Source organism: Motacilla alba, chromosome 1 (genome assembly GCF_015832195.1).
Source record: "Motacilla alba alba isolate MOTALB_02 chromosome 1, Motacilla_alba_V1.0_pri, whole genome shotgun sequence".
NCBI classification, from domain to species: Eukaryota; Metazoa; Chordata; class Aves; order Passeriformes; family Motacillidae; genus Motacilla; species Motacilla alba.
The window spans coordinates 108638034-108663380 of NC_052016.1; the positions used below are offsets into that span (position 1 = coordinate 108638034).

At 39.7% G+C, this 25347-nt stretch overlaps 1 protein-coding gene across 10 annotated transcripts in view; it reads right to left on the reverse strand.

The window, feature by feature from the left end:
• Positions 1–4486: 4486 nt before the first annotated feature.
• The window catches only part of SCML2 (Scm polycomb group protein like 2), a 76189-nt gene continuing 55328 nt past the window's right edge, over positions 4487–25347 (reverse strand). For 5 of the 10 annotated variants that reach the window (XM_038134033.1, XM_038134056.1, XM_038134064.1 and 2 more), the window contains 6 exons: positions 24573–24776; positions 19977–20159; positions 18853–18966; positions 12744–13025; positions 11890–12053; positions 4487–10423 (listed from right to left, as the gene is read on the reverse strand). In XM_038134033.1, the coding sequence (XP_037989961.1) occupies positions 10298–10423; positions 11890–12053; positions 12744–13025; positions 18853–18966; positions 19977–20159; positions 24573–24776 (1073 nt within the window). In that variant the 3' untranslated portion in view covers positions 4487–10297. The remainder of the gene's footprint in view (positions 10424–11889; positions 12054–12743; positions 13026–18852; positions 18967–19976; positions 20160–24572; positions 24777–25347) is intronic. The other 5 variants (XM_038133991.1, XM_038134002.1, XM_038134012.1 and 2 more) reach the window with 3 other exon arrangements.

Below are 25347 nucleotides of genomic sequence, written 5' to 3' on the forward strand. Positions count from 1 at the left end.
CAGGCTGGAGCCACTCCCCTAGAAACAGATCAGCAGAGCAGAAGGGGCTCACCCACCCCACTGCCTGGCTTTTCCATTGCTCAAACTGCAGGGGCAGGGGGAATATTCTCAACAGCATCTTCCCAGGAAGGCTTAGGACAGCTGGCACTCCCTTACCCTGCTGCCATTTCACGCAACCCCAGGCTTCAAGGCTGTGCCGTGGGAAGAGGAGCCACACACTGGCACCTCTCCTGCTGCTGAACTCCACTGGGCAAATGAGGCCAAGTAGGAACCACTTGCCTCCCACCACCCTCGTGTGTGAAGCACAAGTCCTACATCCCATCAGCACGGGGGAGAAGTGGCCATAGAACAAAGTACTTAATTACACCAAGATTGAGCACTCTCACCTCCTCCTCCTCGCCTCTAGCAGCAATTACAGATTTTGTATATTGGGCCATTAATTTTCTACAGGGCTACATTTTAACTGCTTCTGAAACTTCTGTAGGAGAAGGACATGGAGCTGCACTCGTGATATACGGAGCTTCCATTTCTGGTGGCTGTTAATGGAGACATTAATACCTCTAGTGAAGTTGAAGGGAAAGTCATTAAGCTGTAATGGCAGGAGGAAGACATTTTACAATGATGAGTATATGCAAGAGGTAAAAGACAGAGAGGAGCCCTGCCCTCAGGGGCACCCCTTGTTGGCTCCAGTCTCCATGCGACTTGGACTTTGGGTGTGGGGTCTTATTAGGGAGTGAGTGAGAGGGTAGAAGGTTGTGGGGTCGTGTTACCTTTCCCTCTGCTCTCTGCCCCCTGTCAGGCAGGGACTTTTGCAGGAATCCAGAAACTAAACCCAAGGCAGGCAGAAGGGCTGCACATCTCAGATGAAGGCCATGGGACAGGGCACCCTTGGGGGCAGGAGTGCTCAGCTGTACCAGCTTTCCTACACAGAAACAGCCTTTTCCCCAGCGCTGCCCAAAGCACAGCTTCAGGACCAGGGGTGCATGCCTAAGGCTTCCACATAGAGTTAGCTGTTAGCAAAATACTTTAATCCAAAACAAGAATGAGCAGCTTCTCAGACAGGGAACTTACCTGGACTGGGCAGTTTCTAGGTTGGGAGGACACCAAACAGTCAGGTAAGGCACAGACAACCAACCGTAAGTGCAAGGAAAAGGTGAAGAATAGGGAGAGGAAAGCAGGCAATGGAAGCTGAGACAAGATCCAAGCCTGTTAGTATTGCACCTTTACTGAAGTTAGCAAGCAGCCAGAGAATGAAAGGGAGAAGCAAAACTATGGCCTTTGGCTGTGAGCTGCTGACAGAGAGAGAAGAAAAGGGCGTCAAAGACACAGCTCAGGCCACTTGGTGAGAGCAGAGAGAAAGGCAGGCACTGAGCCCAGAGAGGGCAATGCTTTCTTGGGCTGAAGGCAGCCAGAAAGTGAGGGCTGGGGGAGACCATATGTCAAACCATATATGCAGAGCACACAAGGCAGTGCAACCTCCTGCTGCACCTGCCCTGACAGCAGGGGACAAGGGGCAGCAAAACCATCCCAGCAGAAAGGTGAAGGGAAGCAGAAGAGCAAAGGTAGCTGGTTTTGCCTTTCCCATGCCTGAGGTAACGTGCGTGACATATATTCTCCAACCACCCACACTTCTATCTGCTATAAAACTGATATGCCATGATGTCTCACGATCACTGCTCACTTTTTTAACCACTTCCACCCATTTTCTGCTCAGGCCTCCCAGAGCACTGGCACTATTACACTACCTTGCACATCCCTGCAGAAGTTTGACTATTAGGGCTCAAGAATCAGCTTCACACACATGCACATGAAAGGTTTCAGGGGAAACCATTTGGCAGACAAGTGGCCACTGAGCATGGAAGGGAATGAATCAGAGAAGTCTGTGCCCCTTCACTTGCACAGAGGCAACTTGGGACTGTGATCCGACAACAGTAAGTGACTTGTTAACAGTTCTCATGAAGAATATTAGACAATGAAAACAGCATAGAACAACATTGCATAATATCCTGGTGCCAGATGTTTTAGTTTGTTTCTGTGCTCAAGTTTATAAAAACATGTTGAAGGGCTCAGTCAAGGACCTTGTTTTCCTCTGGGGTCTATTCCTGCCTTCCCAAAGGCAGACAGCCTGACACAGTGACATTAATAACATTAATTTGTGCAATTTGCTTTTTTCACTCACCTTTCACTTTTTTTTCCCCCAGTGCTTCCTCCTCCTCCTATTTAAAGTTGCATTTCTCTTTGACTATGCTACATACCCCTAATGTTGAAGTTTCCGATTCAGAGTACTCTGGGGCAGTCTGACACACACAAGCAAATCCCCTAATTTTAGTGTGGAAAACCTATTTTCCACAGTTGTTAAAATCATGATATTGCAATTCTGTTAGGAAAATCTGTTTTGTTGTTGAACCATCTGAAACATTTCTTCATGTTTGAGTAGAAATATTACTAATCGCTAAAATATTTAGTACTGCTTTGTGCCCATATACCCCAAGCTCTCTTAGAATAATACCATAATATCACAGTGCTGAAATTATTAGGATTCTTCCAAACTGAGATACGAAAATTAAAAGAGCAAACAGCAGGGTACAATCTAATCAAGGATCTGGAAAGAAGGACTATTTCTACTTTTTTTTCCAAGTGGAACATCATTTTTTCACTGTTTGGAAGTGTGTTTCCAGTGAAACGCTGGTAACAGACACATGGCATCCCTGCATCAGCCTGTGTCCCCCCGGCTTGCTCCTGGGATTACTAATGTTCCTTAGGCCACAGCTGTTTCAAAATGGTCACATTTTTTGCATTGTTTCAATATCATCCTTCCCACCACATCCTCATCAACAGAGTTCCCATCTTCCTTTGGTTAAGAACAAAGCTAGGCAATTGTTTGTCCCAGACTGGCATCTCACAGACCAAGGATAGGCCACTGGACACAAAACAAGGAGGTGCTTCTTTGTGGAGCTTATGTACCCAAAGAAAACCCCTAGAAGTGCCACCAATAAGCATGGGAAAGCTATTGATTTTTGAGCTTTCTGATACAGAATTAATTTCTTGCTTATGGAGGAAAAACTCCAAACCCAATGTTACCTGCATTCAAAATTACAAAGGTAACAAGTAGATTTTTTAATTTTTTTTTTTATTTTCAAACAAATGTTTCAAAATAAGTATTTTGAAAGCTTTGCCCACAGAGCACAATCCAGCGTAAGAGAGCGTGTACCTACCCTTCAGAGACCCTCAGCCATGATGGCACAAAGCCACCACACTCAATCTTAAAGCCCAGTGATGCACATGCCACACTCACCCAGATCCATCTGTATCTGTGTACACAGGGGTCAGAGTGGGGTTACAAGACACCAACAGAATATTTAAGTGCTTGCTGTCTGCTTTTTGCCACAGCATTCTGTGCAGCAACAAAGATCTAAGAAAGCACAAATATTCTCTATGGATAGAATTTTGGCTAGGTATTCTGAAGAACTGGACTTTAAAGCCAGACCTCTTGCGTGGTAGAACATGGGACCTGGCCAACAATGCTTGCTTACTGTAATGTGCACCTGAACATTTGCTTCTCAATGCCAACCAGGTCTCCCAAGGAAGGACTCGAGTAAGAGCGTTGTTCCAGCTTACTTGCAGTGAAGAGAACTTTTAGGTGGGGAATTAGGTCATGTGCTAAAGTTGAAATGGGTATTGAGACTCCCATGATAGAAACTGGCTAATAAAACCAGCAGAGTCGAGAAGTCTCTTAAAGCAGATGTTGGTATTTGGTCAGATCACTCATACCCTCAACTCCCATGGACTAAATTCAGAGTCGGGACAACTGTGATGTCAAGAAATGAAGTTACATAAGTCAAACCCAAGCCTGTGTTCTCAGGTTTTGGCTCCTCAACTGGTCTGGCTTTAAAAGAAGTCATACCAAGAGTGAGTTGTTAGCAGCATCTAAGAAACAATTTAAGGACAGAGAGGGCATGTCCCAAAAACTGGGTTGGGAATTACAAGGATTCATCCCTTGTTTTCAGATAAAAGCATGTTAAGATAAGACTTCACATCCCTGACATGGTTCAAAATGTTTATTCCTAACTTTCCCCTTAAAAATCCCAGCTTATCATGACCAGTCAAAGACACAAGTCATCTGTGAATGTGAAACAGTTTATCTTGATGTATCCACCTGGTTTTCTCCTTCCTATTTTTCCATTACTTCATTCTTCGTGTATTTTCCTTCCCATGTTTATTGCAAGCAAACCCTATCACTCATCCCAGCCTTGCATTTCTGTTTTCTTTCAAAACATTTAAACTTTCCCCAACCTGTTCATTTCCTATAGCCAAACACCACCCAGGCAATCACAATTAATATATTACAGTGAATGCAAAGTGGTATGGAATTAATATGCTCCCTTTTGCTGAGCTGCCTTCCTGAAAACAAATGAACAGCTGATAGCAGTCAGGTAAAAAAAAAAAAAACAAACAAAAAACCCCAAAAAAACCCCACCACAAAAAAACCAAAACAAAACAAAAAACAAAACAAAACAAAAAAAACCCCCACCAAATTAAAACCAACCAACCAACAAAACCTGCCCCCTGTCCCATTACCCACTGAGCCTAATAAGAAATTATGTTCCAATATAACAATTATTAGCAATTATGTTCCACCCCACGCCTAAAGTACAAGCATAAACCAAGGGTAGAATAAAACCGAGCATTTATTTATTAATTTCTCTCTCCTCACAATTTTTCTCATATAAGCACAGGGACTTAAAAAGAAAAGCCCTTTGTAGATGACACCTTGAGTAACATTGTGCAGGTGAGAGGCATCTGTTCATAACAGAGCAAGTACCAAGCACCTCCCCAGGCAAGGGCTGAAATCAGTAGCAATTGCTGGTACATCAGAGATAAAGCAAGCAAAAGCTGCAGACTCCTTGCCTTACTTTTCATAACATGCAGGATTAAGAAGCACATGGGATGATCCTTCCCTCAAAAGGGTCTTCAACAAGAGGAAACATGTTCTGCAGCTCTAGTGTGGAGAGATGGAAGTTGTGGAAGAGTTCAGACCTGTTTGAAAACCTCACTCCTTGAAATCTAGAAAGCATTAGCCCAATTGGTTGGAGAAACAGAGTGCCTCCATAACTACTGAAAAAAACTAAACATGAGAAAGGGAAAAAAATCAGTAAAATCATGACCTCTTGCATTTGAACACCAGACTTTCTAAGGTCTACCACCATTCATTAGGTTTTTTCCCACTGCCTTGCCAATTGCCTCAGCGTCCGCCTGGAAGGGCAGATGAGTCCGTCTGTCCAGATCGGGACCTCAGAGCTGGAACAGCCAACACAGGGTAATGGCAATTGTCATGGTACTTTTGTGGCATATTCATTTTCTTCCAGCTGTCACAACTGGAAAGGAACCACTGGCAGAGAGGGTTTCTGCCAGCTTCAAGCTGTACATCTGTTCACGCTTGTCTGTTCAGACAACATGGGATGCAATCTCCCCTTCCCCTTGTGCTGGCATCTGTTTCCTTGTGCTGTTTGTCCTCAAAGGCCTTAGATTTCAGAAGCTGGAAATTGAATCTCTGTGGATGAAAATGCCTTTGTGTATTTTAAAAAGAAAAAGAAGTGTGCAGCCTTCGCTATCAGCGCGAAACAACTTCCCTGCAGTTAATGAAAGCTGAAATAAAACTAGCAGTGGTCCATAAAGCTATGAGGAGAAGCAGCTTGTGCAGGACTCCTCAGCATGTACAGCAGGCCTGGGAGATTCTGGAGCTGATAGGAGCTAATTCTGATTCAAATGGGACAAATTACAGCTAATCAAAATTATCTGCTAGGACAGGGATGGATGATTGTGTAAGCGAGGAATTTAAAAGCCCGCTGGATCACTGTAATGGCATATTTTAAATACTCATAGGACTCCTGTCATCTACCACAGCCACAGTAATGAGGATTTATTTAGAACAAACCATCAGAGAACAAAGTAGCAAAATACTTCACCAATAAATAATCCCACAACCCTATCTCTGCAGTTTTCACACTAAAAAACCTAAAAATATATGTAAAATGTTATGTATACAGTTGCAGACTAACAACACTGAGTTTACAAAGACTCTTCAGATTTTAACAAGTTTCAAAAAGGCTCTGCATGACCTTTGAAACAACAGGAACACTGACGCTTGGGGGACACAATCCCAGGATTATAGACTAGTTAGTAAGCTTTACAGAGCAAAAGATTATAATCAAGGCTTGAAAAAAAAGCAGCAATCATTTCATCACTAAAATGGACATGAAATCAGCTTCTGCCTCCCCGCATCACTCTTAGGCAGCTCCAAATGAGCACTTTTTACTCACTCCCACCGTTTTACATGTAATAAAGATAGACAGGAGGAATATATGACCTTTGAAATTGATCTCAAGGAGGTCTCTCTTTTTTCTATTTTCCTCTTCAAGCCAAGCCAGTGTAAGTCTGCACAGTCTCAGCTCAGCAGAAAGAGCGACAAAAAGATGAAGACACTCATTACTTAGAAGAGGTTCACACCTCTTCATTCATTTTACTCTATTATGTAACTAGCTGGCCAATCAAAGAAAAAAATACTGCTATCATTGCCTTTAAAAATGTGTTTCTCTCCATGACCCTGCATTAAAATAGACAACATTCTATAGCTAACAAAAGAAAGACTGGGGAAAACTTGCTGAATGAGGTGGGAGACCTCATTACACAGAACATGGAAAAGGCTGAATTACTGGATATCAGCTTTGCCTCAGTGTACCCATATTTCAATTCTCTGAATTTCAGCTTAAATTAAAGGAAAGACAAGCACAAAGAAACTTTTATCTGATCAGGTTAAAAGTTCAAGATTTTAGTCATCCCCACCCAGGGCTCATTTTTCCCCTACAAAAATACTTGAGATACTCAAATTTAGATTTTTTTGTATCATGTTCAGGGCTTACATAATCACATCCACAAACTCAGATAAAACTGTCAGAGCTACTGAGAAAGTTAACACCACTTTTTGCAAATTATACCCCTGACTGCAGACGAAGAAGAGTTTCTACCAACATATGAGTAATAAAGATGAACATCTTGGTGCCTGTGTCTACCACCTGAAATAAAAAATGGTGTGTCTTTATCCAAAGCAACAAAAAAAGGGGAAGATGCTCCATCCTTCAAGCCAACATTCTTAACATGATATTGCTTTTACTGTCATTCCTACATATGTGTGAAGAAGTCCTACAATATGTATACTGCCACATCCTACCCTCCAGTCTTCTTCAATTCCACTGTTGCACACATGTTCTGAAAAAATAATTTTTAGAGCTGCTAGTCCTCCCAGGCAGCAGTGTTTTAATTTCCAATAGTCCCACAATGCACTGAGGAGTTATGGCACTGTCTTCCAAGATGACCAGAAGTTACAGAAGCAGATAAACAGATCAATCCATGTTGACAGAAAAGCAACTTGGAGAAACAAAGACACTAAATCATATTGTCTTGTATATCAAATAAACACCGAAAAGATACTAAGTATGTTCTGAGAGAGATCAGATGCAAAATGCCTCTGGACTACTGGTACTGCCAACTTCCAATTTTCATCAAGTGCCAGTGACTGTTGTGAGGTTACCATTACCCTAATTCAAGTTCCTTCTCAGGCACTGGCTGATTGCTGGTAACAGTCACTGGAACAAGAGACTTCTGTATCACAGAAATAAGAAAGCTTGAAGTCTACAAAGTTCAAACTTACTGCCATTAACTGCTTTGATTTAAAATATTTCATATCTTTATATGAACACAGCACAAACAGTTTTTATCAGCCTCTTTCCCTCCCTCAGTGGTTATATGAGAATTCTATAGGTTTTAAGTTGCAAAATGAGATATACAAAACAAAACAGTTGAATAACTGGATAATTTCTTACTTTGAAAGCACAGAACAACCCAAATTCAAACATTAATTGCTTCAGATGAACAAGGTTGGAATGATCTTACCCTTTTCATTAAAACCTCCTTATAGGAGATGTTTCCATCAACTGTCACGAACTGCCAAATGCCAGATCAGCCAGCCACCCTTGCCTATGCAGAGAGCACTCACATGCACCCAGCATCAAACAGAACAGACAGTTACAACAATGAACAAACTATTTTATTTTTCTTGCTAGATAAGAACATCCCACTGAAAATAAAGAATAAAAAATATATTCTGTTGTAAGATTCTGAATGCTTGAAACTCACGCAACAGCACACAGAGAAATTCTGGTACAGCAACATCACAGTCATCTCTGTGCACATGGGTACACAGAAAGCCTTGAACAAATATTTATACCAATAATAGTGCCATGTACAAAAGACCAAACAGAAAATTCAAACATCTTTGTTTTTCTTATGCCAAGGGCAATGTAAAAAAAAAATGAAAATTGTTTTCAGTCAATTACTTCCACTTAAATTGTATGGGATCTTTTTATGCTGAAGAACCCAAATTCAGCATAATAAAGCACAGAAGAAGTAGTATACAATTATATATATTTATAAACAATATACTGAACACTTGGGGCATGATGTTTTCATTAATATATAACTTTTGGTGTAACCATATGAAAGTGAAGCCAGTATTCTTCTAATACCAAGAGAAAATACTCTGTTTCTTCAATCAGTGCTCTGACATTTTCTTACTATAAAGAGCATGCCTGTATTGTATCATCTAAGCACACATGCACCACAAAAGATATGCAAAACAAATCGTTACAGATAAACTTTAGTGTCAAATGTCTAATGATGTAATAACAAAAACAATTCTCAGGGCCCAAATGACTTTCTGAATTGAAATTGCATTGCAGTCACTTAAAATAACAAAATACTTTGACTTGTGAGTCACAAAATTCACTGTTTTCTAGCAGTACCTCTGCTGAAATCTGATGAGTATCAGTCTATGGGTAAAGAAAGTCATTTTCAAAAAAGGAATTTGTAAAAAATACATTTATACTATATGCTTTCATATAAAAAGGCATTAAGAAATATAATAAATCCTACCATTTTAGGACTACACCTTCCCTAACAAACAGTTTTATCACTTGACTATTACATACAGTACATTCAGTTCCCTAAACAGAAGTATATTTTCTTGTCCCTGATGTATTTTACAACTGGCAGTGACAACAAACCGTTTTATTATCACCACTCATTCTTGCAGCTTATACAAACAGCACCAATTTTACCCAAAAAAAGGTTTATCAGTTACATAGTAGCACTTCCTCACAGGAAATATAAACCCAAAACATTGGAACCAAATGTGTCTTTCCAAATATATATCAGAATATATGGCTCAGTTAAGGAATGGATAACCAGGAGTATTGCATAGTACAGGGATTTTGCCTGTATGAACAAAAACACCTTTTGATTGTTTGTCACCTTCTGACTCCAAGAACAAATTAAACAGGTGCTAATGAAAGTAATACACAACTAAATTTACTGGTAAAAAAATCCAAGAAATTGTACAGTTCTCTCTGGCACAGTGCAAAGTACACATTAAAAAATTGAAAATATATGTACAGTGTGTATGTATATTTTTATATAGTATGTATTTCCCTGACACATACACGTGTACATATAAAAAGCATGAACACATCCATGCCAAACTTAGCAAAAAGATGGAATGTTTAATATGTGGATGCATTGTTCCAGTGAAATCAGTCTGTCTCAGAAATGGCTGTTTATACAGCCAATATGACCGTCCATGAAACAGAAATATTTACTGCCTGCCTAAACTGACAATATATGATACGTTTGTCCTCAGAGCTTCCCAAAGGACTGATAATCACACTTTATAAAAGCTTATTTATTATTAAGCCCTCTCTTCCATTTCCCTTCGTCTCTTCTGAAAGACCAGAATATTCACTACAGAGATGAAACCTTCTATTTTAAGATTTTCTTGCAATATAAAAGTTTACAGCCACCCCTGTAAAAATTGTTAACACCTGATGCTGGTTTAATTTATTATTTCCCTTTGGGATTCAGCTGTTTTGGTTCTGGATATGAACACATTGGCTGAAGCCTGTAACACACAACACACTTTTCAGGATTCGGAGAGCGTTGTTAGCAGACCTGCCCACAGTATGATCAACTGTCCATCCCTGCCAACCTTCTGTGAAAGAGTTTGCAAAAATACTAGAATGTAATACAAATCCCTCCCCCCCTTTAGCCTCAATGTCTCTTTTACAATTCGAGGCCACTTTCAAAAAATAAAGGTTTATATCAGCAAAAGCGTTTCGAATCAAGGCGATGGCTGTGAACCTGAGAGCTTGGAGTGATCCCAACTCACGTTTGTGGTATCCCCACTTGGCTAGAACTTCCCTTGTTTAAGTCGTTCAATGTGGTAGCACAACTTTAGGGCAGGCCCCAGCTTCAGTCCCATATATTTCATTATCATATCACTCCTCAGTAAGAGTAGTGCTTTCCCATCAATTTCCTGCAGAAGGAAGAGAATAAACACAACAGACAACTACTTTAACAAGCTGCATGGTAAAATGGGAAAGCACATTATCGTTGTTTATACTGTACTAAAAATATATCTACTCTGTATAAAACACTTACTCTTAAGTTTGAATTTACAGATGACCACTGAAATTTAATTTGTTTTAGTATTTTTCAGTGTGTGATTAGGTATTTGAGATGTTAAAGAAAGAAAATGATAGTAAATAAAAGAAACTGACCAAAAAGCCCTCAGGATTAGGGTTGCCAACCCGGAAAAAAAGTGAATGGTTCAAGGGAAAAAATAAAAAGAAGCTGCAAAGGAAGGTCTGTGCAGTTAGAGATTAAATGAGCCAAGCACTGAGGCCTTGCACTGAACCTTGAAAACAGCTGTGGGAGGATTTTGGCATGCATGTGCAAATGGTCACATGGAGGAAAGGGCTAGAGAGCATCTAAAGATGGGAAATTAGACAGATCTATTTCCATGTTGAACCAAAGAGATTGTCAGGATCAAGACCAAGGACAACCTCGTCAGATTTCAACTGTCTGACTGAGAAGCTGCTGAAATATGACAGTCCTAAGCTCTTGGTATCATTACATACCACAGACAGGCAATCAGTTCCATAAAGCACAATAAAGAGAAACACTCTGTCTTACTTTTTTAAACATAAACCCGACGAAACAAGTGGCATTTACTGTTGTTATACAACTAAGAATAAAATATAAGACAGGAATCTACATCAGGAGTTATTTTGATTTTTCCTTCCAATCCAGCTTACTCAGAGATTAAATTGTTAGGAGGAGCTGGAGCAGAACATGGGTGAAACACTACTAAAGAGAAAGCCAATCTCTTTTTGGAGGGCCTTATATGCAATAAAATAAGAAAGCAGCTCTTTACTGAGCAACCTACCATAGAAAGGCACAGCAAGAAGAAATAGGGGAGATCAAACCTACCACAAACTGATACAGTTTCTCTCTCTAAAGATTACAGCTAGTCAGATCTATGAAACCCTTGTTTTCTCAAACAGATTAATTCAATATTTCAGTTCTCTGAATTTTAGTATTAACGACCAAGTGCCTAGCTAACGATGGGTAACATCATCTCTGCTCTAGAAGATTGTCTCCAAAACAGGGGAGAAAAACAACCAACACTGTACATGAGAACGCCATTGTCTCTAGAGGCACCACGGATGCTGGCCATTAGAACATGGGCACTTCCAGGTTGGCATTAGTCCACATCCACTGGAAAGAGGTGGCTATTAATGTTAGTCTGCAAGACTGAAAGACAGAAAAAAATATACTGCAGGAAGGGTTTCAGGGAGAAAAGTAATTTTCCACCTCTCTCTAATACATCAGGAGAGTCTACTCCACCTCCAGCTGCAAATAGACTGATAGACATCAAAGATTTATTTTAAGAGATTAACATGATAGAATCTACTAGAACAGAATGGGCAAGCATCATACATGTCTCCTGAAGAGTTCTGCATGTGGAGCCAGTGCCCGTGGATCAGCTTCCTTCACAAAACGCACTACTTCCTCTATTGACCAAGTGGAAGGATCCTTATTCAATATTCTTGAAGGTTCCCTTTTTAGTGAATTCAAATCCGGTCCAGTTGTGGAACTTGCAGCTTTTAATACAAAAATATTGTGAAAGGAAGAAGTATCACTAGTTTGTACAGGGATAACACATTTCATTTCACATAAGACACTTTAATATTACCTTATGGTATTTATTATGCATTGTTTGCAATATATTAAAATGAAAAGATGCTTTATTTTCCTTCTAATAATACTGAACTGTTCCTTTTGTCTTTAAATGACTTCTGTAACTGCAAATACTTACAGCAGCACAAATTACCACTGTGACATACCTAGAGGGATTATTTTTACTTGTACTTGGCTCCTGGGTCCCAAGATGCTATTAATGGGAATGAGGAAAAGGCAACTGTGCAGACAGAAGGAGAGACACTAGGAAATCCTATCCCTGTATTTCAGCAACATGGCAATATTTGATAAGATGCTGAGGAAGTGAGCTGCATATAGCTATCCCTGTCTACTCTGGCTTGCTGCAGGGTCCATCACAGCAGCAAGAAGAAGCTGCTGCAGCAGCAAAGACCTTCCCTGGCTTGCACTACACTATTAGTACTAACAGGCTTAAGTTCTGTATTTGCAGTTACATTAGCAAGCCTGACATGCTTGGCAACAGCACATTTCACTCCATATGCAAGCTCTCCAACGGCAAAGAACTTCTTTATTCATAACTTTGCCTGTTAATTGAAGCAGTTAGATATTCTGGAAGGTTCTGTGTAACAGCATACCTTCAATCCGCCTCTGTATCCGATTCCTACTGACTTCATAGTAACCACTGCTCCCAGCCGAGCTCAGGGACAGCCTGCGCAGGACTGGGGCTGAGTTTGAGGTAGCAGTTGCTGGCTGATGGGAGTTCCTGTAATACGCAGCATTTCCTGAAGGGCGGTACTCGCTGGGATTTCGACAGGCTGGGTTTGATGGATTTACAGAATTAAGTGCAGAATCCATAGACTCCTCAGAAAATCGGTGTTCTTTGGAAGTGCTGTTTTCCTCTATAGGCAACGTTTCTGCTACACAAAAGGCAAGCAGCAGTATGTTCAAAGTGATGGACATTACACCTTTGTTACTTAAGGCCTTGCTATGTTCTCTTGAAGGTACTGACAGATTGTAATCCTGTTAATAAATCTCTTGAGAGACAATCACTGAGACTGAATGTTTCTCCCTTTTCCTCAACTAAACACTGGGCTCTTATTGTATTTTCAAACATTATTTTTGTAGCAAAAGATTTAATATGTCAAGTTTGAGACATTCTTCCATTAATCATTTCAGTTGTACTTACTGAAAGCTATGAGCAGGGAAATGACAGAGGATTTTTTTTTAATAAAATTGTCTGCTGTAAATATTGATACATCAAATACTTTTAGTCAAGAATTTTCATTGCTTTTTAAACATATCATTAAAAAGCCAACCATTAATATTATGCAGCATTTATTTTGCAAGACATTTTTAATGCAAAAAACCCCTCATGTTAACTACCAATTGTTTAGTAAGTTCCAAACAGCAGAGGGAGTTACTAACTCCCTACACAAAGAAAACAAGTGGACAATTACTATCTATGGACCCTTACAGGTGCAGACAGAGGTGCCATTATTAAAAAGGGAAGAGGTTACAGACAAAGCCACAGAAGGCTGTGAGTGCCTGGTATGGCACACCATTGTAACATGTTTTGACCACCCTGCTTTAGCTAAAGATACAGGTAAATTACTGAACCCACAAAGCAAGTAAAAAAAAAAATTAAGTCTCGTGGGAGAGTGTAACAATACTTCAGTTCTTATGTCTTTTCAGCGAATTTATACTCTACAAAAGAAAAACAACATCCACTCAGAAGACTTGTGAACTTTTTAAAGTCTGTCAATACTGATTCGAAGGCACTTCAGTGGAGTTCAGCATTTTCCTTTCCCTGGGCCATGAGACAGAAGCCAGGTTGGCTTGATTACTGAAAATTCCACTCCCATTCAGCCCAGTTCAGGTCTGTTTGAGAGAAGCATGCTGTGTGAGGAAAAAAAAACCCAAATCAACAGGAACAGCACTCCATTCTCTAGCAATCATAGATATTCCCCTCCATTTGCATCTAGCACAAGAAAGAAGTTGGAAGCATGATGTACAAATCTGTATGGAACAAATGCTGCTTTGGCAAGAGAGTTAAGAGCTGGAAAATATAGCTAACAGGTTCACAGAAGTGTGAGCCCCACACTACCATCTTGAAAATAACTACTGAAGTTATAAAACATATGCTGGTGAGGCAGCATATTCTTTGGGATAAGAACTGGTATGTTCTGCAAAACAAGTTCCTGAAATAAGCTTTTTTACCACCCTTCCTAAAAGAAAAATTTCAAGAATTTATTGGGCAAATGCCCAGTTAAAACCAAAGGAAGAGTATTTTCAGAAAAAACCCAGTGATCTTCTCAAGCATGCTTTCAACTTGCTTGAGGTTCTCTGCTGAACCTCTTGTTTAAGGTTCTTCTCTCAGGTCCTCTTTCTGACTCCTGTTTAAAGTGTAGTACAGTGAAGAACTGTTATGTGTATTTTGACCTTCAAACAGCATAACCCTGAAAGGGAGTTAAAGGCTCACAGAGAGCCAGCTCCCTGCTTAGTGAATTTGGTAAGGCAAGACCATAGAATCACAGAATGGAACCACAGAATCATTTTGGCTGGAAAAAGCCACAATGACCATTGTCAATCCAGCACCACTGTGTTCACCACTGAGCCACATCTACATGTCTTTTAAATACTCCCAGGGATGGTGACTCAACCCTGGGCAGCCTGTTCCAATGCTTGACAAGACTTTAGTGAAGAAACTTTTCCTAATGCCCAATTTAAACTTCTTCACGTGCAACTTGAGGCCATTTCCTCTTGTCCTATCACTTGGGAGAAGTGTTAGTCGGGAGAAGATATGAATCCCCACCTCCCAGTAACCTCCTTTCACATAACTGTAGAGCACAGAAAGGTGAAAGGAGGTGAGCACTTCCACCAGCTGGCTCCCTCAGTACTCCTGGGCAGATTCTATATGATCCTAGAGACTTGTGCACACTGACTATATGGTCCTAGTTATTGTGCACAAGTGATGACCATTTTCCCTTGGATTGTGGGGGCTTCAGTCTGCTTCCCATCCCTACCTTCCAGTTCAGGATGCTGGATACATGGAGAACAACTGATCATAGTACTGAAGACAGAGGAAAAGGAATCATAAAGTACTTCAAATGGCCTTCCTAAAACTTCATCACTTTTTTTTTCCTCCCACATCCAATACAGGCTTGAGATTCTCATTAGCCCTCTCCTGACTGCTGAGAAAAATGAGACAAAAATTTTCTTGTCTTTTATGGCAGTAGCCAGATTAAGTCCTATATGGGCTTTAACCTTTCTAATTTTTGCCCCAAATAACCTAATAGCATCCTTTTAGTCCTTCTGATTTTCCTGCACCTTCTTCCAAAGTCCTTTTTATCCCTGAGTTCCAGCCAAACTTTTCCGTTCAGCCAGGACAGTCTTCCTCCCTGCAAGCTTGTCTTTCAGCATGTGAGGACAGCCTGCTCCTGCATCTTTATGTCCAGCCTTCCTGGACTCCTTAGCTGCAAGGTGATGTAATATCTTTTACTAAATTTGATAGTCATGGAATAAAGAAGCTTTTATGGATACAAGTCCTTCTCTTTCATACAAATAACTTTCAAAATAACTGCTGCAAAACTTTTTAGTTTGTCAGACCTGAAACACAAAAGCAAAGAAGAAGCTACTGAAGTATTTGAAGAAAACAAATAAGAAAATAAAAGCTTTTATATTTCTCAGAACTACTTAAAGCAGCTCACCAAGATTAAAAACAAAAGGTATCATTCCAGAGAATTTCAGAGAGACTTTAAGAGATTAAATCAATGATGCACACTATAAATTTAAAAAGTAGCCCACCAAGGGAAAATCAGAGCTGTAGAGAATAAAACCACATCTTAGTCCAAGGCTGAAAGGCAGAGGTGATACCTTAAATTGTGACAGCAAAGCCGTATGAAGGAGCATAAGATTTAACTGACTGAACCTGTACATTCAGATTTCAGAAGTGTTGAAAGGTAGGATGGAACAATGGAGACAACACTCCCCAGCAGAGAGTTTCAACTATTACAGCAAGTATCAGCCATGTAACATAATAAGAAAAAACATTTTAAAAATTTTTATGGTAAACTAGCAGGAATCTGGTAGTAAGTTTTTTTTTTCTGTTGTTTTTTTAATAATTGGTTTACAGTATCTTTATCAAGATTTCTGTAGAAAAAAAAAGTTAAAAATTTACTGTATTGCAAAAGAACTTAATTGTATTCATTCCAGTTATATCCCAGGTTTCTCTCTGATGTTAAATATCCTGAAGAAAATACTAGGTTTGGGAAAGATCAACTGCTTTTTTTCCTCCAAGATATCAGCATTTGAATTTATCTTACTGTAAATTCTAAACTCATATACACAAGGTTGAAAAGTTGGCATATTTCCCCTCATTTTTTAGGTAAAGCTTTCTGTTCAGTAGCTACAGTATCCAATCCACTTTTCCAATCCATCCATCCAGCTTCTCTACAAACAAAATGCAGCAGAATTGGCATCGAGGAAATGGAGCATTGCAATCCATGGAGGGACACAGTTCGCCTACCTTGGCATTTTGAGCAGCTGTGAATAACAGAGGCAGGGAAGGAGATGGGAGGTTCCACTGCACAGTGCCTGACCTCTGGGTAGATTAATGAAAGGCCAGTAAGAGGCCTTAAGTTTCAAATGTAAGGATGACAGCAGACTGTTTAGGCACTGAGGCCTTAGCAGGAACTGGATGTTTTGTTTTCTTGAGGCTCTTCTGGGAATTGGAAGCCAGTTGTTCTGTCTCATACATAACAAAATGATGTAATTGGACACAGTAGTAGGAACACTCTGTTTTCAGGGGAAGGGAGTCTGAGTTATTCCCCACTCCCTCCTTCTATATCTTTTGTAACTTTAAGAAGAAACTTAGTGAGCAAGAAAGGCAGGAAAACCTGCAAAGCATATCCCTGAGCAGATGAGAAGGAAAACGAGCTGTTTGAAAGACTTTCCCACAATTACTCCATTTTGCCTTCAAATGATATTTCAAAATAACTATTTTAAGACAACTGTGTCTCAATGGAACCAGAACTTCTGGGGGCAGATCTTTCTTGTTAACCAACCCATGACTGACCGCTACAAAATTGCCTCCAGATTTTCAGCAGAGGACATTGTCCTAATGAAAAACACACAATGCTAGAGAACACTTTGCCTGTTAAAATACACAGAGTACAAATTCAAACCTCTGAAACTATGGAAAAACACTTACTTTAATTACTTTTTATTCAAGTAACTGTATTTTACAATGAACTAGTGATCTTAAAAAGTATTTTAAAGGGTACCCTGACTCCATCTGTAGAAGATCCGCTAGCAAACAAGGAACTAAAGCCAGTATGTGCACTCATGTTTACTTGAGTAAGATTTCTTACAAGATACTGCAGATCTACATAAACATTTATTTTGCTCCAAATGAAACAACTTCATTTGAGCGTTATTAAGTGCCTCACACTTATTATGTTAGGACCAGAAATATAACTTAGATACATAATGTATCTCTGGAATGAAACCAGAACTTCTTTTGTGAAGACCCAGAAGTCATTAATCAATGCAGAACTGTGTATAATAACAGCTGCTGGAAATAAAAAGATGTGAATATATTACATATACACCAAATAAAAAGACATATAATTTTAAATAGGTTATCGTTTGGAACATTCTAATTTTACATCCTTTTCTGCTTTAACTGTAGTCTTATGGCTTTCTAATATGCACAGAAGAGATATCCTGCCTCCACTCATGGAAATAAGATACAAAATCATTTCAAGGTCACAAACAAAAAGAAAGAAAAAAAGGAGAGAAAAATTACTAATCCCCATTATACTTCAAAAAAGCCCTTGGAAATGATGTGCACGTATCTTGCTGCAAGAGAAAGTATTTATCCGATGGGATAAGTCAGTATCATCAACTTACCATGTTGATACTAGTTAAATAGCAAATACTCAACCATTTTGCTGTGTCTTCTCTCACTGACATTTAAACCTAGATGCTTTACTTCACATCTGAGGCAGACTAAGACCAGACATGAGCTGCAGCACAGGAAAAAGTGTTATTTTATCTGTGAACTGCACCAACCTAAGAGTGAGCTGTCACAGGCAGGCCACACCTGTCCCCTGGCCATGGCTGCCTTCCACTCAATCCTTCCCTGTGCTCATCCAAGTCCACAGAGAGTCACTCCAGAGAAGTAAAACAAGACTCTTCACTGGAATTTCTTCTGTGCTTTTGCTCACTGCTTCAGCTCACTACCCAGCCAGGGAAAGGGAGCAGGGGGTGGACTAGGACTCACTGCAGGGACAAGGAGGCAAGGAAAGCAGGAGCAGCACAACTTCCACTGCAGCTAGCTAGCCATAAACTCAGCTGAATTGTAGCATCAAGCTGCACCCTTACTCACTTAATGAACCCAGCCTAGAGTAAAGAGTTGCTTCCAATTTACTTCCTAAGCCATTCCAAGGCAATTGGTTTTCTGCTCAGTAGCCCTACATGGAGCAGGAGGCTTCATCTGCCACCTGTGTGCCTGAGCCCCTTCACAGAAAAGGCTGTGGGTTTAGGAGAAGCACTGCTGGAACTCGCAGTAGATCTTCCTTAAGTGCAAAATCTGTGCCAGTGATCAAAAATTAACAAACTTCCACCCTGACCTCTCAAAGGCTAGAGACAAACCAGATACATATGTTGTACTTAGTCCTTTTTGACTGGAAATACTGAAACCATAAATAATCCTCATATATAATTCTGACATGATGTAATTACCTTCAGGTGGATGAGCATCGTTTCTGGGAAGCTTAGGGGAAAGAGGAGCAGTGTATGGTGGAGAGTCCTGAGGGTATCGTTTAGCACTCCTGTTTTCAGGTATTTCTTCTTTGGCTGTATAGAGGAAAAGTCACTACCTGTTACTCTAGCATAAAGCTGCTCATGGGCTAGATCCAGAGACAGAAGCAAAGACAGACATCAGCCATTGACCAGGTTAGAGTTCCATTTCTTGTGTCACACAGACTCAGTCACTTCAATACAAAATTTCAAAGCTGAATAACCTTGACCCTGTCTACCTTCCTGAATAATTAAAACTAAGAACTTTCATATGATAGAATTATAAACATAATTTCTGCATTGGAAAGAGGAAAAAAAATTTCTACAGCAGCAGCCAGAACACAGATTCAGCTATCAAAGAGCTCTGAGTAAGCTTCATTGCCAATATACATCTTGTGAAATTGTCTTGACAACAAAGCTGTCTCAGCTGTAACTCCTGGCTTCACCTGGGACTTGTAATACCAGGACCTACAAACAACTTGTTGGGAGATCTTGGGCAAGTAATTGCATCTCCCCTTCACTCTACATTCCTGGTGCAGCAAGGGTATTGGACCCACACAAAATTTCCCAAGCAGCCAATTTCACAAGTTCTTCTATTAGATCACTGGACTGTACATAGTAAAATGTAAAGTAAGGTACACCCCTAAGTAAGGTAAAAAGAGAAAGAGAAGACTTCGTACTTGCGTTGAACTCCCTTTCAGGGAAAGTGCCTTCTCACAGACAGCAAGCATCTTTTGGTAAATTCAGTTTACGAGCTGGACATAAATTTAACAAATGAAACGTGAAGTTTTGAGCTTGTCTTTTTAGCAGTATCACAGTGGTAAAGTACATATATTTTCTGGCTTGCTTACAAGGAGAAGTTTGCTGAACAAAATTATTTCTGCACATGTGGTATGACCTATCCATTACTGTCAAAGCACTTCCACAATGGAACCAGTTCACTAAGAACTGAAGTGTATTAATTTCAAGCAATTCATGTCACAGAAAGACTAAAAAGTTGCCTTTCATAAAGTCCCCACATTTCTCCGAAATATCAGCACTTGAAAATAACAAGTGAATAACAGTACCTGGCTTATTCCTATCATACTCCATAGGACTGTGTGCACATCCCATGTAGGGGCTGAAAGGCTGGCTACTGAAGAGATTATCACACTGCAGACTGTGGCAGAGTTTCTCCAAGAAGCGTAGGACAAACGATGCGCTGTTTACAGAAGGAAGATTGATGGCATGCTTTTCCCCATCAAAGGAAGCTGTGAATAAGAAGATTATGTCAAACACCCCCCCAAGCATCACGAAGTATAGTAAAACACCATCATTAACTTAAAGGAGAAGACATCCAGACTTGATTTAAACCATGCAAGACATGAGAGGAGTAAACAATCATTCTGATAGTTTAAAAAATTTATATCCAAAGGACTGATTTCACCCTCCATGGGATCCATGTCAGTTTAAATTTGCTGTATGGGAACTTGTTTTAATAAATAAATTTTGGAATCATGCCAGTATAACAAAACTTACAACTCCCTCACCACTGAAACTTTATGTGGAATTTCCATTGCTTATAAAGCAGCAAGCTCTCCACTACCTGTTTACAGGAGATAGCACAAGAAAGACCCTTTACAATACTTGCTAAAAAAATACCCCACAATCCTCCAAAAAAAATCAACAAAAAGCCCAGTTATTAAAAACAAACAAAGAAAACCAAAAACAAAAACAAAAAACCGAAAGTAAAAAAAAAAAAAAACCTCCTAAAGAAATTAAACAATTTTAGTATTTTTTTTCTCAGTTTCTAGCTGAATGGAGAATACTTGTGGTAAGGTGCTGGCATCCATTACCATTGAAATTCTGACTCAGAAACTGTTTTGCCATTTGCTGTTTTATCCCTAGAGAAATCTATCCTGCTGTCAACACTAGAGTGGTCAAGCACCCATTTATTTCAACAGGAGTTAGGTGGCAGAGATACCACAGCAGCCACAAATGGATCTGTTGTCTTTTAAACTGAGTGATTACAAAGAGCCTGGACATGTGCCTGTGCCTTTTCCTTGTTGATCTCTTTCCTTGCCCTCAGTGTGGCAGCTGAGGATATTTTTCATTTTTGCGAAAATTAGTAAGGTTTGGAAAAGAATCAATACTCCAGATCCATGGATAAATAATTACCATCACATCAGCTGAAACTTTTAGTTACTTGTGATTAGGAAGACTTTAGAACAAAGCAGGAACAAACTTGCAACTTAAGCTTAGGGCTGAAAAGAAGTGGCATAAACACCAGGTTTATGCATCAATTTGTCTTTTTGGTTTTCAGCCTGTCATGCAGCTTTCTGTTGTTAACATAAGTTTCCAAATGATAAGCAGAGCTTTAAAGGATCACATTTTGTTGGTGGCATATGCTAAAAAAAAACCAAGAAAAATGGAAATTACAAGAAAGCCTTTACTCACAGATCTGAATTCAGGAATATTTCCATATTGTGTTACAAAAGAGACAGATAATATACACAAAACCAAAGGAAATGCCTAAGTCTAGCATATTTTAGGCTTCTTTAGGAAATATGAAGTGTCAATTACTTACACTGTTGATGTAAGGAAGCTTCTGATTAGAGTTAATGTGAGTTACCCAGCCAGCATCAACAACAACGTGCTGCCTCTCCCACCTGCTTTCATGACAGACTGACCAGTGCAAGTGCTTGAAGTTTAAGAGTCAGCACTGCAACACTGAAGGGTTTCCATGGCCTGTTAGGTTTCTTCCAGGCTCCAATGTCCAAATGAAATGCTAATGATTAACAGTCCCATATGTAGCTCAGACACAAAGTCCTCGACATCCTGTTTAGGGAAGGAGTCTTCAAAGGCAAATTTTTGCTTGGAACTCAACCAGTTCTGAAGAGCAAATGGGCTGTGAGACCTACCATAGCTTGACCTCCTGACAAATTAACTGCAAGGTAGTAGTCAGCTACAGTAGAAATTCCAAATGCTCTATAATAGTCTTATGGATCTTCCTGTACGACCTTTGGGGAAATGACTTAATCTATACCCCTTAATTTCTCATTTTGAGAAAAAAACACTGAAAAGAACAATGTTATTCAGGAGTTGTCAAGAGGATAAATCAAGAAACACCTGAGGTGTTGTGACTGCCCCAGAAAAACAATCCATGAGAAAAATCCACAAATAAAGATTCAGGGCCAACACAGCTCCCCCAGACTCTTAACACCTGAGGGCACCCATACAAACTCCAGCAAAGGGTGTGAGATCCAGATCCACAGGCTCAACTGTCTACTCTGCTTGGGGAAAACATAAGCATCTTACTTCCCAGATAAATGCTAGGGGAAAAAAAAAAAGGTGTAATAACCTCAATTTTTAACGATATATAAACAGGGACTGGAGCTTGAATGTGCAACCTCAGCCTTCAGAATGAAGAGTAAAAGATACTCATTTCTTCACCCTCCATGCTTTATGTTTTACATACCAGGTTCAAGCTGGGCAAAAGACTGAGAAGCGAACAATCAGAGAAATGTGTTTTTCCGACAGTGATGGCACTCATCCTAGAGTCTGATTTTAATTCGCTGCTTGAGAAAATTTATCTGAGCCTCAATCTTTTTCATCCCACCAAACACCACAGTCTTTGTGCTACAAGGAGAAAAAAGGGGCTGACACCACCACCATTAGTGGGCTTGCTAATCAAGCCTTTAATTTCCTTTCTGGTTTTTTTGCCTGAATTGAAAGCTTACACATTAAGCAAAAATAATATAGTTTGTGCTTTTGTTTGAGAAAGAAAAGATGGAAAAATTCTAAATTTCATGTTACTCAAAACAATTATTTTCTTTGGTAGGTGAACCAAAAGGACCCACTAATTATTCCATGTATTCTAGCAAGATTACTTTATCCATGTCTTCATCAGCACACCATTTCCTCCTATGGAAGGTATAGTACTTTCTATAAAGGCATCAGTTCACAAAGACTTAGATTTCTTTGCTTATTCTCTGCCACAACTTTTTTTTTTCTTGACAGTCTAAAAGAAAAAAAACCTCATCAAAACCTGAACAACACGCCACCCTCCAAACCCCCTTTAAAACAAAAAGACTACAACTGTATTCTCCTTGTTTTATTCTAATGTTGCTTCCCTCTTCTTCCTTACTATTCATGTGCACAGCTAGATGTAACGTGCTACATTAATCTAAGTCATATTTTATGCTTCACAAAACTTATCACACACAAATTTTTGATAAAATGACAAGGAGCGTTCACTCAGCCACTTCTCAGCTACCTGTTTGACAAGCCAAGGAGAAGCAAGAGCCCAAGAACACTAGAAACCCACTGGGCCTTGTGGCTTACTATCAGCCAGACCAGGACTCTTGCTTCCAGACCAGTCCACATCGCCAGGTTCCTCAAATCCAGAATACAGGACTTAGGGTGAAGCCAGGTGCACCACAGTAAATCCTTTCTGTACAGAATTTTTGAATGCAAACAAGCCATAACTACATAAGGAATCTGGAATTTCTCTCTCCTGTTTGAAATTATTATTTTCAATTACTCAGTCACAGCCCAGAGATGCCACTGGTCTGTGATTTAGCCCTTGATGATAAACAATCACAAACAGAATTCTGGCAATGAACATCTCAGGGCATTTTGCTCCAGAAAATTGCCTTGTCTGAAATCGGTACAGCAAGGTATTAATAATATAACAAACGGTCATATATATTGAAAAAATAAAGCAGTACCAGTTTCAAAACCACATATATATGATGCCATTAAACCTCTACTACACAACAGAGAAGCAGCATCCATTTTGTGCACAAACTCAGGGGGATGTCTGAGCAAGGCTCACTGCAGTTCTGCCATACACAGGTTGGGGTGCTGCTCTTTAAACACAGTTAGACAGCAATATCTTTATGAGTACTCAACTGATCCTCTATTCCACTAATCATCTTTCACATCTGGTGTGAACGTAAAGAGATTAAAGTAATGCCAGGTCTTTTACCACTAATAGAATTATTAATTGATGTGCTAACTGTTATAGACAAAATATTTCCTAGCCTAGAAGGGAAAAAATGTCAAGCAGCAGCTATTCACATTGAAACATAGAGGTAATTTATCTACAGACCTGCCATCAATATGTAATAGAAATAAACCTATTCCATAACAGGTGACATAGGTGGATGAAGAGTGACCTAAGATACTGCTGCAGTTCTGGGGAATGGGGCAAGGGAAGCAGCAGCATCTTTAACACGTGGAATCACTTGCCTGGAAGCTAAACAGATTAGTTTGAGACTTGTCACCCACTTAGTTAATGCTTTAAGAACACAAACACCATGCATGGATAAGATTATGCGAATGACTTGAACTAATAAAGCTGATTATTTCACTTGTAGTGAGTTTACTTGACAAATGTTTGGCTACAGCTGCTAAACGAGGTACACAAGCTCTACTTAGTGTAAGAAACTAACTGTATTGTGCATTTGTAATTTAAACACTGCTATTGCTATATTTAAATTTAAAGAATTGTTCAAATCACGCTGAACTCAGAGTAAGATAAATCATACATCATTAATGTTCACACCTGTGTTTACACAGCTACAAAAGTGATACAAATTCATTGCAGCTACTTCAGTTCTTCTGCTCCACCTCAAGTTCAACAAGTAAAGAAACAAAAGAAACAGAGCATCTTCACATACCAGTTATTATTTCCCCTCCATGATGGCCAGATTTCAGAAATCCAAAGACTGTTTTGGCTTGATAGGCACAATCTACACAAGCCTGTACAGCCTGCTGAAGTACCACATTTACAGGACCTGGTCCAAAATGGTCTGGAAGCTGCTGAACCTTCTTCTTATCCAGGTGAGGCCCAGAATTTCCATGTTTGTTCACATAAACACACACTGAAAAGGTACAAGCCATATTTACTGCCAAGGAACCAGGACACATTTCCAAGTTAGAACTTAAATTTTAGTTTTAATCCAGCAGAAGAGTTACACTGGTCAACTCAAGAAGCTGAGCATGCACACATATTTTCAGAGCATGCAGAAAGTGCTCTTTCTCCCAAGGTTCTCCTGAATCAATCTTAAACTCCCTTTTTTTTTCCTGCTTTCTTTAAGCCCTCTTCTACCTCACTAATGTAACAAAGTTGACATGATCTGTGCTTGTGTTTTGACTAATCTCTGCTCATATACTAGTTCCAGTAAAGTACAAAGTACAAATTACTGGCAGCTACTCCAAACTACCAAGTCACAATTCTACAAAGCAGGCCTTACCAAGTTACTGCCTAATTTTTTTCTTATTTGAGAAGCTGCAACAAAGAGAACCCTAAGTTATATACCTGCCACTGATGCTCATTCTGCAGCACCCATATGGCACTAACATACACATCAAGCAGAGGGGCTACTGAAGGCCTGTAGCTTCAGAAGACCTGAACCACTCACAGGATTTCCACACTGCAATGTGGCTTGTCTG